General features: G+C 55.5%; 1 protein-coding gene across 1 annotated transcript in view; it reads left to right on the top strand.

Moving 5' to 3' along the window:
* The window catches only part of PDIA5 (protein disulfide isomerase family A member 5), a 56,011-nt gene extending 42,692 nt beyond the window's left edge, over window positions 1-13,319 (top strand). The window contains exons 14-16 of the mRNA XM_075317011.1: window positions 8,085-8,155; window positions 9,991-10,125; window positions 10,822-13,319. Coding sequence (XP_075173126.1) covers window positions 8,085-8,155; window positions 9,991-10,125; window positions 10,822-10,902 — 287 coding nt within the window. The 3' untranslated portion in view covers window positions 10,903-13,319. The remainder of the gene's footprint in view (window positions 1-8,084; window positions 8,156-9,990; window positions 10,126-10,821) is intronic.
* Window positions 13,320-14,637: the final 1,318 nt, after the last annotated feature.

Here is a 14,637-nt window from a genome sequence, read left to right as displayed (position 1 = left end):
ACGAGCCGTACGCCGGTGGCGTACGCCAACTCCGTGGTTTTGCGCAGACCCTTGGGGTTAAGGGAATGGAAGGCAGCTCCTGCTTCCAAAAAGGGCTTAACCAGTTTGCCATTATCTGGTGACAGACTGTTTGGTGAGCGATTGGATGAAATCATTAAACAGGCCAAGGGTAAGGATTCTTCCTTACACCAGCCCAGATCAAACAAAACCCAAGGAAGGACAGTCGACGTTTCGGTCCTTTCCAGGCTCGGGCTGGTCCCAATTTTCCTAGTCCAAAAGGACTCAAAAGGCTCAGAGGGGCTCAGACTCCTGGCGGGCTCAATCACGCCCAAAGAAGGCAGCCGGAGGAACCGCTACCAAGGCGGTTTCCTCATGACTTTCAGCCCTCTCTCTCCGCATCCGCGGTCGGTGGCAGACTCTCCCGCTTTGGTGGCATTTAGCTGCCACAGGTCAAAGACCGGTGGGTGAGAGACATTTTGTCTCACGTGTACAGGATAGAGTTCTATTCTCGTCCTCCGGCTCGATTCTTCAGAACTTCCCCACCTCTCGACCGAGCCGATGCTCTTCTGCAGGCAGAAGGAGTGATAATCCCTGTTCCTCTTCAGGAACAAGGTCACGGTTTTTACTCCAATCTGGTTGTGGTGCCAAAAAAAGGACGGCTCTTCCGTTCCGTTCTAGACCTAAAACTGCTCAAAAAGCAGTGTAAACCAGGCGGTTCCGGATGGAATCCCTCCGCTCCGTCATTGCCTCAAGGTCTCAAGGAGATTTCCTAGCATCAAGAGACATCAGGATGCTTATCTCCACGTGCCGATTGCTCCAGAGCACCAGCGTTTGCTGCGATTCGTTATAGAAGACGACCATCTTCAGTTCGTAGACCTGCCCTTAGGTCTGGCGACAGCCCCACGGGTTTTCACCAAGGTCATGGCAGCAGTGGTAGCAGTCCTGCACTCTCAGGGTCACTCTGTGATCCCTTACTTGGACGATCTACTTGTCAAGGCACCCTCTCAAGAGGCATGCCAACGCAGCCTGAACGTTGCGCTGGAGACTCTCCAGACTTTCGGGTGGATCATCAACTTTTCAAAGTTAAATCTGACACCGACCCAATCACTGACATATCTTGGCATAGAGTTTTATACTCTCTCAGCGATAGTGAAGCTTCCGCTGGACAAACAGCGTTCACTACAGACGGGGGTGCAGTCTCTCCTTCAAGGCCAGTCACACCCCTTAAGGCGCCTCATGCACTTCCTAGCGAAGATGGTAGCAGCAATGGAGGCAGTCCCTTTCGCGCAGTTTCATCTGCGTCCACTTCAATGGGACATTCTCCGCCAAAGCGATGGGAAGTCGACGTCCCTAGACAGGAACGTCTCCCTTTCTCAGACGGTCAAGGACTCTCTTCAGTGGTGACTTCTTCCCACCTCATTGTCAAAAGGAAGGTCCTTCCTACCCCCATCCTGGACGGTGGTCACGACAGACGTGAGTCTGTCAGGGTGGAGAATAGTCTTTCTCCACCACAGGGCTCAGGGTACGTGGACTCAGCAGGAGTCCACCCTTCAGATCAATGTTCTGGAAGTCTAAGCAGTGTATCTTGCCCTGCAAGCCTTCCAGCAATGGCTGGAATGCAAACAGATCCGAGTTCAGTCGGACAACTCCACAGCGGTGGCATACATCAACCACCAAGGCAGAATACGCAGTCGGCAAGCCTCCCAAGAAGTCCGGCGGACTCTGATGTGGGTGGAAGACAGAGCATCCACCATATCCGCAGTTCACATCCCGGGCGTAGAAAACTGGGAAGCAGACTTCCTCAGTCGCCAGGGTATGGACGCAGGGGAATGGTCTCTGCACCCGGACGTGTTTCAGGAAATCTGGGGCCTTCGGGGGAGGCCGGACGTCGACCTAATGGCGTCTAGGCACAACACCAAGGTCACGAGTTTCATGGTGTGGTCTTACGATCAACGAGCTCTGGCGGCAGACGCCTTAGTTCAGGATTGGTCGCAGTTCCAGCTACCCTATGTGTTTCCCCCTCTGGCACTGTTGCCCAGAGTGCTACGCAAGATCAGCTCCGATTGCCGCCGCGCCATCCTCGTCGCCCCAGACTGGCAGAGGAGGTCGTGGTACCCGGATCTGTGGCATCTCACGGTCGGCCAGCCGTGGGCACTACCAGACCGGCCAAACTTACTGTCCCAAGGGCCGTTTTCCATCTGAATCCTACGGCCCTGAACCTGACTGGGTGGCCATTGAGTCCTGGATCCTAGCGTCTTCAGGATTATCTCATGACGTCATTGCCACCATGTGACGGGCTAGGAAGCCGACGTCTGCCAAGATCTACCACTGGACGTGGAAGATATTCTTACCTTAGGGCTCTGCTCAGGGAGTGTCTCCCTGGCCATTTGCATTGCCTACTTTTCTTTCCTTCCTGCAATCTGGTTGGGAAACAGGTTTGTTGCTCGGCTCCCTTAAAGGACAAGTTCCAGCGCTGTCTGTATTCTTTCAGAAGCGCCTAGCACGACTTCCTCAGGTACGCACGTTCCTGCAGGGGGTTTGTCACATTGTCTCTCCGTACTGAGGCCGTTAGACCCATGGGATCTGAACAGGGTACTAATTGCTCTCCAGAAGCCGCCCTTCGAGCCTCTGAGGGATGTTTCACTTTCTCGACTTTCACAGAAAGTGGCCTTTCTGGTAGCGGTCACGTCTCTTCGGAGAGTGTCCGAGCTAGCAGCGCGGTCATCCAAAGCTCCCTTCCTGGTGTTTCACCAAGACAAGGTAGTGCTGCGCCCGATTCCGGAGTTTCTCCCTAAGGTGGTATCCCCTTTTCATCACAATCAGGATATCTCCTTACCTTCCTTTTGTCCTTATCCATTTCATCGGTATGAAAAGGATTTACATTTGTTGGATCTGGTGAGAGCACTCAGAATCTACATTTCCCACACGGCGCCCCTGCGCCGATCGGATGCACTCTTTGTCCTTGTCACTGGTCAGCGCAAGGGGTCGCAGGCTGCCAAATCCACCCTGGCTCGATGGATCAAGGAACCAATCCTTGAAGCCTACCGTTCTGCTGGGCTTCCGGTTCCATCAGGGCTGAAGGCCCATTCTACCAGAGCCGTGGGTGCGTCCTGGGCATTACGGCATCAGGCTACGGCTCAGCAGGTGTGCCAGGCAGCTACCTGGTCGAGTCTGCACACTTTCACCAAACATTATCAGGTGCATGCCTACGCTTAGGCGGATGCCAGCCTAGGTAGAAGAGTCCTGCAGGCGGCGGTTGCCTCCATGTAGGGAAGGGCTGTTTTTACAGTCCAAACTTGAGGTATTAATTTACCCACCCAGGGACTGGTTTTGGACGTCCCAATCGTCTGGGTCTCCCAATGGAGCGCCGAAGAAGAAGGGAATTTTGTTACTTACCGTAAATTCCTTTTCTTCTAGCTCCAATTGGGAGACCCAGCACCCGCCCCTGTTTCCTTCGGGATTTTTGGTTTTTTCGGGTACACATGTTGTTCATGTTGAATGGTTTCAGTTCTCCGATGTTCCTTCGGATTGAATTTGTTTAACCAGTTATTGGCTTTCCTCCTTCTTGCTTTTGCACTAAAACTGAGCAGCCCGTGATCCCACGGGGGGTGTATAGGCAGAAGGGGAGGGGCCTTACACTTTTTAGTGTAATACTTTGTGTGGCCTCCGGAGGCAGTAGCTATACACCCAATCGTCTGGGTCTCCCAATTGGAGCTAGAAGAAAAGGAATTTACGGTAAGTAACAAAATTCCCTTCTTTCATGTCGTTGTTACTGAGCACAAAATGTGTCAACCAGGCAACCGCGGCTCATCGACTCCATGACGATCCGCGCTTCCCCCGACCCGCGGGCTCCTCGCCAGACCCTCCCCTCTTTTACCATCTTCTGACCCGTCCCCTCTGCTTTTTTTTATCGTCTGCTGACCTGTCCTCTCAGCTCTTTTACCATCTTCTGACCCGTCCTCTCGGCTCTTTTTATCGTTTGCTGACCCGTCCTCTCAGCTCTTTTACCATCTTCTGACCCGTCCTCTTGGCTCTTTAACCATCTTCTGACCCGTCCTCTTGGCTCTTTAACCATCTTCTGACCCGTCCTCTTGGCTCTTTAACCATCTTCTGACCCGTCCTCTCGGCTCTTTAACCATCTTCTGACCCGTCCTCTCGGCTCTTTAACCATCTTCTGACCCGTCCTCTCGGCTCTTTTACCATCTTCTGACCCGTCCTCTCGGCTCTTTTACCATCTTCTGACCCGTCCTCTTGGCTCTTTTACCATCTTCTGACCCGTCTTCTCGGCTCTTTTTATCGTTTGCTGACCCGTCCTCTCGGCTCTACCATCTTCTGATCCGTCCTCTCCCCTCTTTTACCATCTTTTGACCCATCTTCTCCCCTCTTTTACCATCTTCTGACCTCCACTCCCCTCTTTTAACCATTTTCTGACCCGTCCCATCCCCTCGGTCCTCTAATCGCGGTGGCGCAGCAGATTGGCGGTGTTACAGCGGCTCGCGCCTCCTTGTATCATGTAGTGTTTGTTTTATTTCTTTGTGGATTTGCATTCTGCCTGATGATAAGAAATGAACAAACAGACTGTGCTCCGCGCCGTCCTCTGCCGGAGGCTTCACATAAGCAGATTATCTGCCCCAAGCAAAGCGGAGAACATGAGGCGTGAGCAGATGAGCCGCCGCTCCCCCGCCTCCGGAAGCCGCGCCGGTGATCCGTGCCACCTTCTTGTGATAAATTAAGCGGATTTACACTCGGGGGCAAAGTTAACCTCTTCCTGTACAGAGGCTGCCGTCATTCAGCCTCACGTCAAGATCTTTGCTTGCTGTCAGTGAAGAGGGATTTGTCTCTTCGTTACCGGATGAGTCTCCATTCTCTCGTGCTTTTTCTCCTTCTCAGGACAGGGCTGTTTTTTTGCAGGTTGAATTGCACTGAAAATGGGGAAAATAAAATACAATTTCGTAAAATAGAGGGAAACCAGCGATTTTCTCCCGACACGTTTTGGGCTTTTTGCTTCGTCGTCCGTTATTTGGTATAAATGACCCATTAACGGGATTCTCATGTCAGCGCGGTTTCACGGTTAATTTTATTATTTGTGTTGCGTTTTTTGAGAATCAGCAACTTTTTTACCTTTCCGTTGATTGGGCGGTCTGTACGAGGGGGGGGGGGGGGTGTTTATAAACGGGGAAAAACCCAAAACTGGCGAAAAGATGAAGCGCAGGATCCCAGGAGAAGGGAGAAAGTATTTAATAGGCACTACGCGTTTCGGGGATGGACTGTCGCCTTTCTCCTTGTTTTCTCTCATTTTTCGAAATTTAATTTTTTTTATTGCACAATTAACATACAGCGTAAACAATGTTATATTTTGACAGATTGGACTTTTATGATTGCGTCAAAAGCAAATTTTTTTTTTTTTTTTTATTTTTGAACTGGAAAAAGGAAGGTGATTTATAATTTGTTTTTGGCTTTAATTTAATTTGACTACTTCTCCGCTTCATAGGACAGATATGATAGCGCTAGAGGCGTTCGGGCTCTTGGCTGCCTATCCACATCCGGCAATCACATTGCTTATTCTCCCTGTATGATGCTGACCAATCATAAGCAGGCAGAAACACTAGGGGGACCACGTCCTCACCCCCACCATAGCAGAAAGCTGTGATCTCCTGGTCTAACCTCCTGCATGATTAGAAAGCACAGATAACCAATGCTTTTCAGTGCAGCTCCATTTAGTCACATTACAAACCCTTCTATGAGCTCTCCTCCTCTTCTAGCATTGTTAGCTCTGCTGTAATGCCCATCCCCCCCACACTGACTCCTGCAGGAGGTGAGACCAGGAGATCGGGGCTGTGTCCTTATATCTCACACAGGAGGACCCTGCTCTGAGCTGTACTGCCCATCCCCCCCACTGACTCCTGCAGGAGGGGAGACCAAGAGATCAGGGTTGTGTCCCTACATCTCACATAGGAGGACCCGGCTCTGAGCTATACTGCCCATCCCCTACACTGACTTTTCCAGGAGGTGAGACCAGGAGATCGGAGCTGTGTCCTTACATCTCACACAAGAGGATCCTGCTCTGAGCTGTGCTGCCCATCCCCCCCCACTGACTCCTGCAGGAGGTGAGACCAGGAGATCGGAGCTGTGTCCTTACATCTCACACAAGAGGATCCTGCTCTGAGCTGTACTGCCCATCCCCCCCACTGACTCCTGCAGGAGGGGAGACCAAGAGATCAGGGTTGTGTCCCTACATCTCACATAGGAGGACCCGGCTCTGAGCTATACTGCCCATCCCCTACACTGACTTTTCCAGGAGGTGAGACCAGGAGATCGGAGCTGTGTCCTTACATCTCACACAAGAGGATCCTGCTCTGAGCTGTGCTGCCCATCCCCCCCCACTGACTCCTGCAGGAGGTGAGACCAGGAGATCGGAGCTGTGTCCTTACATCTCACACAAGAGGATCCTGCTCTGAGCTGTGCTGCCCATCCCCCCCCACTGACTCCTGCAGGAGGGGAGACCAGGAGATCGGAGCTGTGTCCTTACCTCTCACACAAGAGGGCCCTGCTCTGAGCTGTGCTGCCCATCCCCCCCCACTGACACCTGCAGGAGGTGAGACCAGGAGATCGGAGCTGTGTCCTTACATCTCACACAGGAGGACCCTGCTCTGAGCTGTGCTGCCCATCCCCCCCCACTGACTCCTGCAGGAGGGGAGACCAAGAGATCAGGGTTGTGTCCTTACATCTCACACAAGAGGGCCCTGTTCTGAGCTGAACTGCCCATCCCCCCACACTGACACCTGCAGGAGGTGAGACCAGGAGATCGGGGCTGTGTCCTTACCTCTCACACAGGAGGACCCTGCTCTGAGCTATGCTGGGGGCGTTGTCGTCTTGTCCCCAATTTGTTGCTGCTTACTTATGATTGGTCAGTGTTCTACAGGGAGCAGAAGGCCACGCCCCCAGTGAATTCTGTCTAACGCCCACTTGGATAGCGTTGCTTGTGTTGTGCTGCTGCTTTTGCTCTGGTCACCTCCGGAGCTGCACTTACACTTCTGCAGCTTTCCTGTTAGCGCAGAGCAGTGCATTATGGGAGCACAGCTGTGCGGCCAAATATCTGGCAATGGGGTGGAGCTAAAACTTCACAATGACCAATTGAGAAAGTGATGGGCTGTCCCATTGTGCCGACACTTCAGCTCTGCTGGCTGTGCGCTCACAGGACGGGGCTCTGTGATGATGGCCGCCCCCTGGTGTGCGGAGGAGAGGGCGTCCTGTCGGGGGTCCCCAGTCTCGTTTTCGTCCCCCTGCGCTGAGATTTTGCTTTTTTTTCCAGTAATTCTCCCTCTTTTCTCTTTATTGTTCATACAGAACGGCATTAACCCTGCGCTGCCCCCTCCCAATAAACGCCATGCACAACAATGGCGCAGGCCGGATCCTCCTTTGTTCTCTGACATCTCTCCAATTAGCGCTGGTGCCGTCCGTTCGCCGCGGGCTGTCAGCAGCGTAATTACAGGGCATTGTTTGGGACGTGGAAGCGGCAGCGCTGTCAGTCTCCTAATTTGTGGCCTCATGGTCGGGTCTCGTTGGGCCTCCCGGAAACCTCCGCACACTTTCACCCCTTGACCCAACGTGAAGGATCGTCTGTCGGGAGGGATCAGGAAGGAGACGTCCGATCAGTGAAGCGAGTCTGAAGAATAGTGATGGAGAGGGACACATTGCGTGTCCTCCGCTGCGGACAGATGGAGAGCCGCCATGTAATACCACACAGACCCCACAGAGGGCGCCGATGGGCACGTGGGTCTCCAGGCTGCACCGTCCCTGCACATGAGGCCCCTTTATACAGTGGATTAGGTTATGTTCCGTTCTCTGGAGCCATCCTGCAGTGTAAAGAATGGAGGTTATGGCAATCTTTATGGTCGTTTATACGTTTCTTGTATAATAAATCGTCTGATGATGAATGATCCCCGGGGGACAATTGTTATGGCCCAGATAATAACAAACCCTCCATGCTTTACACTGCAGGCTGCTGCCAGAGCATGAACGTGATAATGTCTGTGTCCTCGTTACTTTGTGCCGCTGCCGTGTAACAATCTCTTCTTTTTCAGGGTGTCCTCACTGCAAAAACTCAATTCCTGATTTCACGACGGCAGCGGACGAATTCAAGGAAGATCGGAAGGTGAGCGCGGCGGCCTCACAGAAAGGGCCAAACTCTCAGCATTACCTGGAGTGTGTAAAGGATTGTTTCCCCCTGTGAAGGTATCTGCTTGCTTCCAGTGAATGTCGCTTCAGGGGAGGCCTGGAGCTCTGCGCTCGGTACGGCCTGTGGTTACAGCTGACACCGATACACTGTAACAAACCCTCAGCTGGAGAAGTGTGTGTTCATACGGATAAAGGCAAGAATGTTCCCATTCACTGACAGCAAGCAGAAACGGGGAGAATCGAAGAAATCAGAACTCGTGCAACAAAGCTGTAGCACTGCTTATTCTGCGGCCACAAGGACTTTATAGACCTTGTCTGCCGGGAATGCTGGGCGTTGTAGTTCCACAGGCGATGGCTGGTCTGGACCGTTGAGAGATTTCATTGGATGAGATGTGATTGTATGATGGAGCTTTGATTATTGCCGGATTTTCTGCCGGTGGCATCAGCCTGGAGCCGATAATCTCCCATCCGGCGCCGATAATCTCCCATCCGGCGCCGCTCCTCTCTGGTGTTTGGAGATTAGTCAGAAATAATTCACTTTTCAGTTTTCCTCATCTGAATTAGACGGAATGGAAATAAAATGCAAACATGGCGGCGGCGGGTACAGCCGGCGGCTGGACGCCGCTCGTCCCAGAACTCATTTCCCTCAGTAAATACCCGGATCATAATCGCTCGTTTCCAGAGCGGCGCCTTAATTAGCTCAGACTTTGTTTTATGAGGCAGAATTATCCCCCCCCTCCCCAACGTCACGCTGAGCCGCCGTCCCCGGGACCCCCGCAATGTCATATTTACATTCCTCCAATAATAAATGTGAAAAACTGATTAGTCTGGAGACAAACGGCCTGGAAACGGGGACGGCGCGTCTCAGCCCGGGCCTCGCCAGGTACAATGCATCACAGCCCGGGCCTCGCCGGGTGCAACGCGTCACAGCCCGGGCCTCGCCGGGTGCAACGCGTCACAGCCCGGGCCTCGCCGGGTGCAACGCGTCACAGCCCGGGCCTCGCCGGGTGCAGCGCGTCACAGCCCGGGCCTCGCCGGGTGCAGCGCGTCACAGCCCGGGCCTCGCCGGGCGCAGCGCGTCACAGCCCGGGCCTCGCCGGGCGCAGCGCGTCACAGCCCGGGCCTCGCCGGGCGCAGCGCGTCACAGCCCGGGCCTCGCCGGGCGCAGCGCGTCTCAGCCCGGGCCTCGCCGGGCGCAGCGCGTCTCAGCCCGGGCCTCGCCGGGCGCAGCGCGTCTCAGCCCGGGCCTCGCCGGGCGCAGCGCGTCTCAGCCCGGGCCTCGCCGGGCGCAGCGCGTCTCAGCCCGGGCCTCGCCGGGCGCAGCGCGTTTCAGCCCGGGCCTCGCCGGGCGCAGCGCGTCTCAGCCCGGGCCTCGCCGGGCGCAGCGCGTCTCAGCCCGGGCCTCGCCGGGCGCAGCGCGTCTCAGCCCGGGCCTCGCCGGGCGCAGCGCGTCTCAGCCCGGGCCTCGCCGGGCGCAGCGCGTCTCAGCCCGGGCCTCGCCGGGCGCAGCGCGTCTCAGCCCGGGCCTCGCCGGGCGCAGCGCGTCTCAGCCCGGGCCTCGCCGGGCGCAGCGCGTCTCAGCCCGGGCCTCGCCGGGCGCAGCGCGTCTCAGCCCGGGCCTCGCCGGGCGCAGCGCGTCTCAGCCCGGGCCTCGCCGGGCGCAGCGCGTCACAGCCCGGGCCTCGCCGGGCGCAGCGCGTCACAGCCCGGGCCTCGCCGGGTGCAACGCGTTACAGCCCGGGCCATTGCAGACACACAAGTAGACACAGCAGTGCGGCCACACCTGGGGTGACTGGTGGCTTTATTTTCCAGATTGGGTACGCTGCTGTAGACTGCACCAAGGAGAAGAACCAGGATCTGTGTAAGCAGGAGGGGGTGGAGGGCTTCCCCACATACGTCTACTACAACTACGGGAAGTTCACCGAGAAATACAACGGGGAGCGCTCGGTGAGTGTCCATGTGCTGTGCGGGGGGCTGTACAGGGACAGCGTGGTGTGCTGTGTGGGGGGCTGTACGGGGGCAGCGTGGTGTGCTGTGCGGGGGGGGGGGGCTGTATGGTGTGCTGTGGTGTGCTGTGCGGGGGGGCTGTACAGGGGCAGCGTGGTGGGCTGTGCGGGGGCAGCGTGGTGGGCTGTGCGGGGGGAGCGTGGTGGGCTGTGCGGGGGCAGCGTGGTGTGCTGTGCGGGGGGGCTGTACAGGGGGCTGTATAGGGGCAGCGTGGTGGGCTGGGCGGGGGGCTGTACTGGGGCAGCGTGATGTGCTGTGCGGGGGGCTGTACAGGGACAGCGTGGTGGGCTGTGCGGGGTGCTGTGCGGGGGCAGAGTGGTGGGCTGTGCGGGAGCCTGTACGGGGGCAGCGTGGTGTGCTGTGCGGGGGGCTGTACGGGGGCAGCGTGGTGGGCTATGCGGGGGGCTGTACAGGGGCAGCGCGGGGGGCTGTACGGTGTGGTGTGGTGTGCTATGGTGTGCTGTGCGCGGGGCTGTACGGGGGCAGCGTGGTGGGCTATGCGGGGGGCTGTACAGGGGCAGCGTGGTGGGCTGTGCTGTGCGCGGGGCTGTACGGTGTGTTGTGCGGGGGGCTTTGTACAGGGGTTGGTGATTGTGGTTTTTGTGGTTTAGTAATTTTGTCCTTTTTGTGAATCAGGAATCTGCATTTGTTTCATTCATCCGGTCGCTCAGAGAGAAGGATCATGTGAAGCTCGGGAAGACAAAGGAAGAGCTGTAACCTGCACCCCTAATCTCCAGTGCACAGTGTGGAGGCCCTGCACCCCTAATCTCCAGTGCACAGTGTGGAGGCCCTGCACCCCTAATCTCCAGTGCACAGTGTGGAGGCCCTGCACCCCTAATTTCCAGTGCACAGTGTGGAGGCCCTGCACCCCTAATCTCCAGTGCACACTGTGGAGGCCCTGCACCCCTAATCTCCAGTGCACACTGTGGAGGCCCTGCACCCCTAATCTCCAGTGCACAGTGTGGAGACCCTGCACCCCTAATCTCCAGTGCACAGTGTGGAGGCCCTGCACCCCTAATCTCCAGTGCACAGTGTGGAGGCCCTGCACCCCTAATCTCCAGTGCACACTGTGGAGGCCCTGCACCCCTAATCTCCAGCACACTGGAGGCCCTGCACCCCTAATCTCCAGTGCACTGTGTGGAGGCCCTGCACCCCTAATCTCCAGTGCACACTGTGGAGGCCCTGCACCCCTAATTTCCAGTGCACGGTGTGGAGGCCCTGCACCCCTAATCTCCCCCAGGAGACCCCGCACCGGATCATCAGTCAGTGGTAATCCCCCCGGCCTCCAGGACCACCACAGTCCTCGTGCACCCAGTATTCTCCGGGCTTCCAGGATGGTGATCGCTGCAGACAGGAGAATCCACCACTTCTTAGACGTTTCCGGGCTTTTCGGAGGCTGAAACCTGATCCCCGGATCAATCGCAATGAACAGACGGGGAAGAAGGAATCCGCTAGACACGTCTGCAAGGAGCAGATTATTACCTCTACTATCCCGCAGAGGGCGCTGTATCATTCCGCAGCGCTCAGGGCGGCCAATATCCGAGCGATTATTTCCACCGATCCCTGAATCTGTCACCTTATGATTTGCTCCACACGACGCCGACATTCCGCGCGCAGATGACACCGGCCGCAGCCTGCGCGCATCTGACACTGGCCGCAGCCTGCGCCACCGCGCTCAGGTGACACCGGCCGCAGCCTGCGCCACCGCGCACAGATGACACCGGCCGCAGCCTGCGCCACCGCGCACAGATGACACCGGCCGCAGCCTGCGCCACCGCGCACAGATGACACCGGCCGCAGCCTGCGCCACCGCGCTCAGGTGACACCGGCCGCAGTCACCAGGATAACACCATATACCGCCAAAAATACCGGAGGAATATAGCGCCCCGATACTGGAGAGTGACATGATCTATAGTAATAGCGCCCCCAATACTGGAGTAATATAAGGGAATACTGGGGTCAACCCTCTGACAGCAGATTTTAGGGGTTAGGGGTGCACTTTATTTTGGGAAGTTTTGGGTATTTTGTTCCCTTTCTGCCAATCACATGAGATTATTTTGGGGTTTTCCATTTTTTTTATTCCCTATACTGTGATGATTATGCCAAAAATTGAGATTATTTTCTGTATTTGCCCCCGCGCTGGTCCATGTTGTGCGCTGAACTGACATTCGTTACCGCGTCGCCCATCTCTCCGCCGGGAGCCGCGTTCTCCGCTGACGTGTACGATGCGTTCCCGTGGTGCCGGTTGTGCGCAGCACGCCACGCCCTGTCCCTTCGGGGAGATCAGCGGTTCCCGGTGAGGGATCGGTGCTTTTGTGCCTTCGGTGGCTTCTGACGCCGCTTTTCACGACTCTTGTTTTTCCCCATTTGAGCTTGGATTCACATTCCTGGTGGGATTTCTGTCATCCGAGGACCCCCCCGGGGCAGCTCTTGTTTTGGCGGACTTTCTTCTTGCACGGACTCTAGGTGTAGCTGGCAGGAGGCCGACGTTGCGTCACTCAGGGACAACACATCGCACACATGGCGGCGATATCTACCAGAACGTTTACACGACGGCCATGCAGCTGAAGAGAAGACACGAAAAGCCAAAAAAGAAGTTTATTTTTTAATTATTTTCTTTAAGCCAAGATGGTGGGGGGAGGGTAACGCGTTCCACGGACGGACGGAGAAGGGTCCCGCGTCTCGTATCCTGGAGGAAATGCAGCATATTTTTGTACACAGAATTCACCAGGTGTCCATCTCTCCCCCTTCGTTGGTCCAGATTCCGGTTCCGGGCGGCCCCCGGGGCAGGCTCCGGTTCCGGGCGGCCCCCGGGGCAGGCTCCGGTTCCGGGCGGCCCCCGGGGCAGGCTCCGGTTCCGGGCGGCCCCCGGGGCAGGCTCCGGTTCCGGGCGGCCCCCGGGGCAGGCTCCGGTTCCGGGCGGCCCCCGGGGCAGGCTCCGGTTCCGGGCGGCCCCCGGGGCAGGCTCCGGTTCCGGGCGGCCCCCGGGGCAGGCTCCGGTTCCGGGCGGCCCCCGGGGCAGGCTCCGGTTCCGGGCGGCCCCCGGGGCAGGCTCCGGTTCCGGGCGGCCCAGGCTCTCGTCATTCCCATTCTCTCTGTAACCTGTGATTTGTTTCATTCCAGAATTAAAAATTATTTTACAGATAATTGTCTCTTGTGTTTCCACTCAGGGCAATAGTGAGGCGTCGTGCTGCGGTTTCTGCAGGGAGGTTAAAGCCATGTGCCTGCACACTTTTCCGCAGGTTTCCCGCAGCTGCTCCCCGGAATCCGCAGTTATTCATTGCTGCGGGATTCAAGCATTTTTGTTGTGGAAATTCCTGCGGACATTCGTGCGGCTTACCTGCAGAAGTCCCGGCCTCTATCTCCATAGCGGTTTTCACAGGAATAATTGACATGCAGTTATATGCGGCTGCGGGACATCCGCAGCATATTCCACAGCTGCACATACCGCAGCATGGACACAGCACTCCCCATGTCCCATAGGATAACATGAGGAGTGTCTGTACATGCTGACACCTTATAAACAAAAAGAACACACAGGAAAAAAGGTTGCATTTTTATCGTGATGCATACGATAATATTAGTCTAAATCCCCTATATAGTGCAACCATTGACTACATATCCATACTGGACAAATCGCAGAATGGAATTGTGAAAGAAAAGAGGAAAAACAATCAGACGTCCATAAGGTGAAAAAGGTTATTTTATTGACCAGAGCTGAAAGTGCACATACAGATAAAATTAATATTAAAACACCAAAAAAGGACCAACCGGCAAGGAATATAATCACAAGATGTGATAGATGCCAGACTTTGACAAGCATTAAATGTCATAATTCTGATGTGTACATAGCCATACATATAGCTATATAATGCGCATAACCACATATATTATAAAGGTGGCGCCACAATACTAGCCCATATCACAGACATGAATGCTATCACAGGACAAGCATTCGTAATATGCTTACCGTGTATATCATGGGTATAGTACTGCAATGTTAGCCTATATTACAGACATTATTGCTGTCAAAAAAACCTGGCATAAATCACGTGGAGATTATATATATATCTTTTGCCCGCTGTGTGGCTATGGCAAAAGATCACCACTAAATGAAGGAGTAAAGGAGGGACAGTAACATGAGTCCCATAAGGCAAATTAGCCCAAGTTAGCCCACAGCATAGATCAAGGATAACTGTGGATGATATATAAACACAGAGCGGCGAGGCAGCTTACCACATGTATAGCAAGATGGAAGGTGATCGAGCTGGAAAATCCGCCTACCCACGTGTATAGCAAGATGGAGAGTGATCAAGCCGGAAGATCCGCCTACCCGACGGCCGTTTCGGCAACCGCCTTCGTTAGGGGGGGTGGAGCTATGCTGCCTGGTCAGCTCTAATAAGAAGGGGATGCACCAATCGCGATCCGGCATCACTTACGTGACGCATGTGT

Source organism: Anomaloglossus baeobatrachus, chromosome 7, assembly GCF_048569485.1.
Source record: "Anomaloglossus baeobatrachus isolate aAnoBae1 chromosome 7, aAnoBae1.hap1, whole genome shotgun sequence".
NCBI lineage: Eukaryota > Metazoa > Chordata > Amphibia > Anura > Aromobatidae > Anomaloglossus > Anomaloglossus baeobatrachus.
This window is presented reverse-complemented; position numbering and strand designations above follow the sequence as displayed.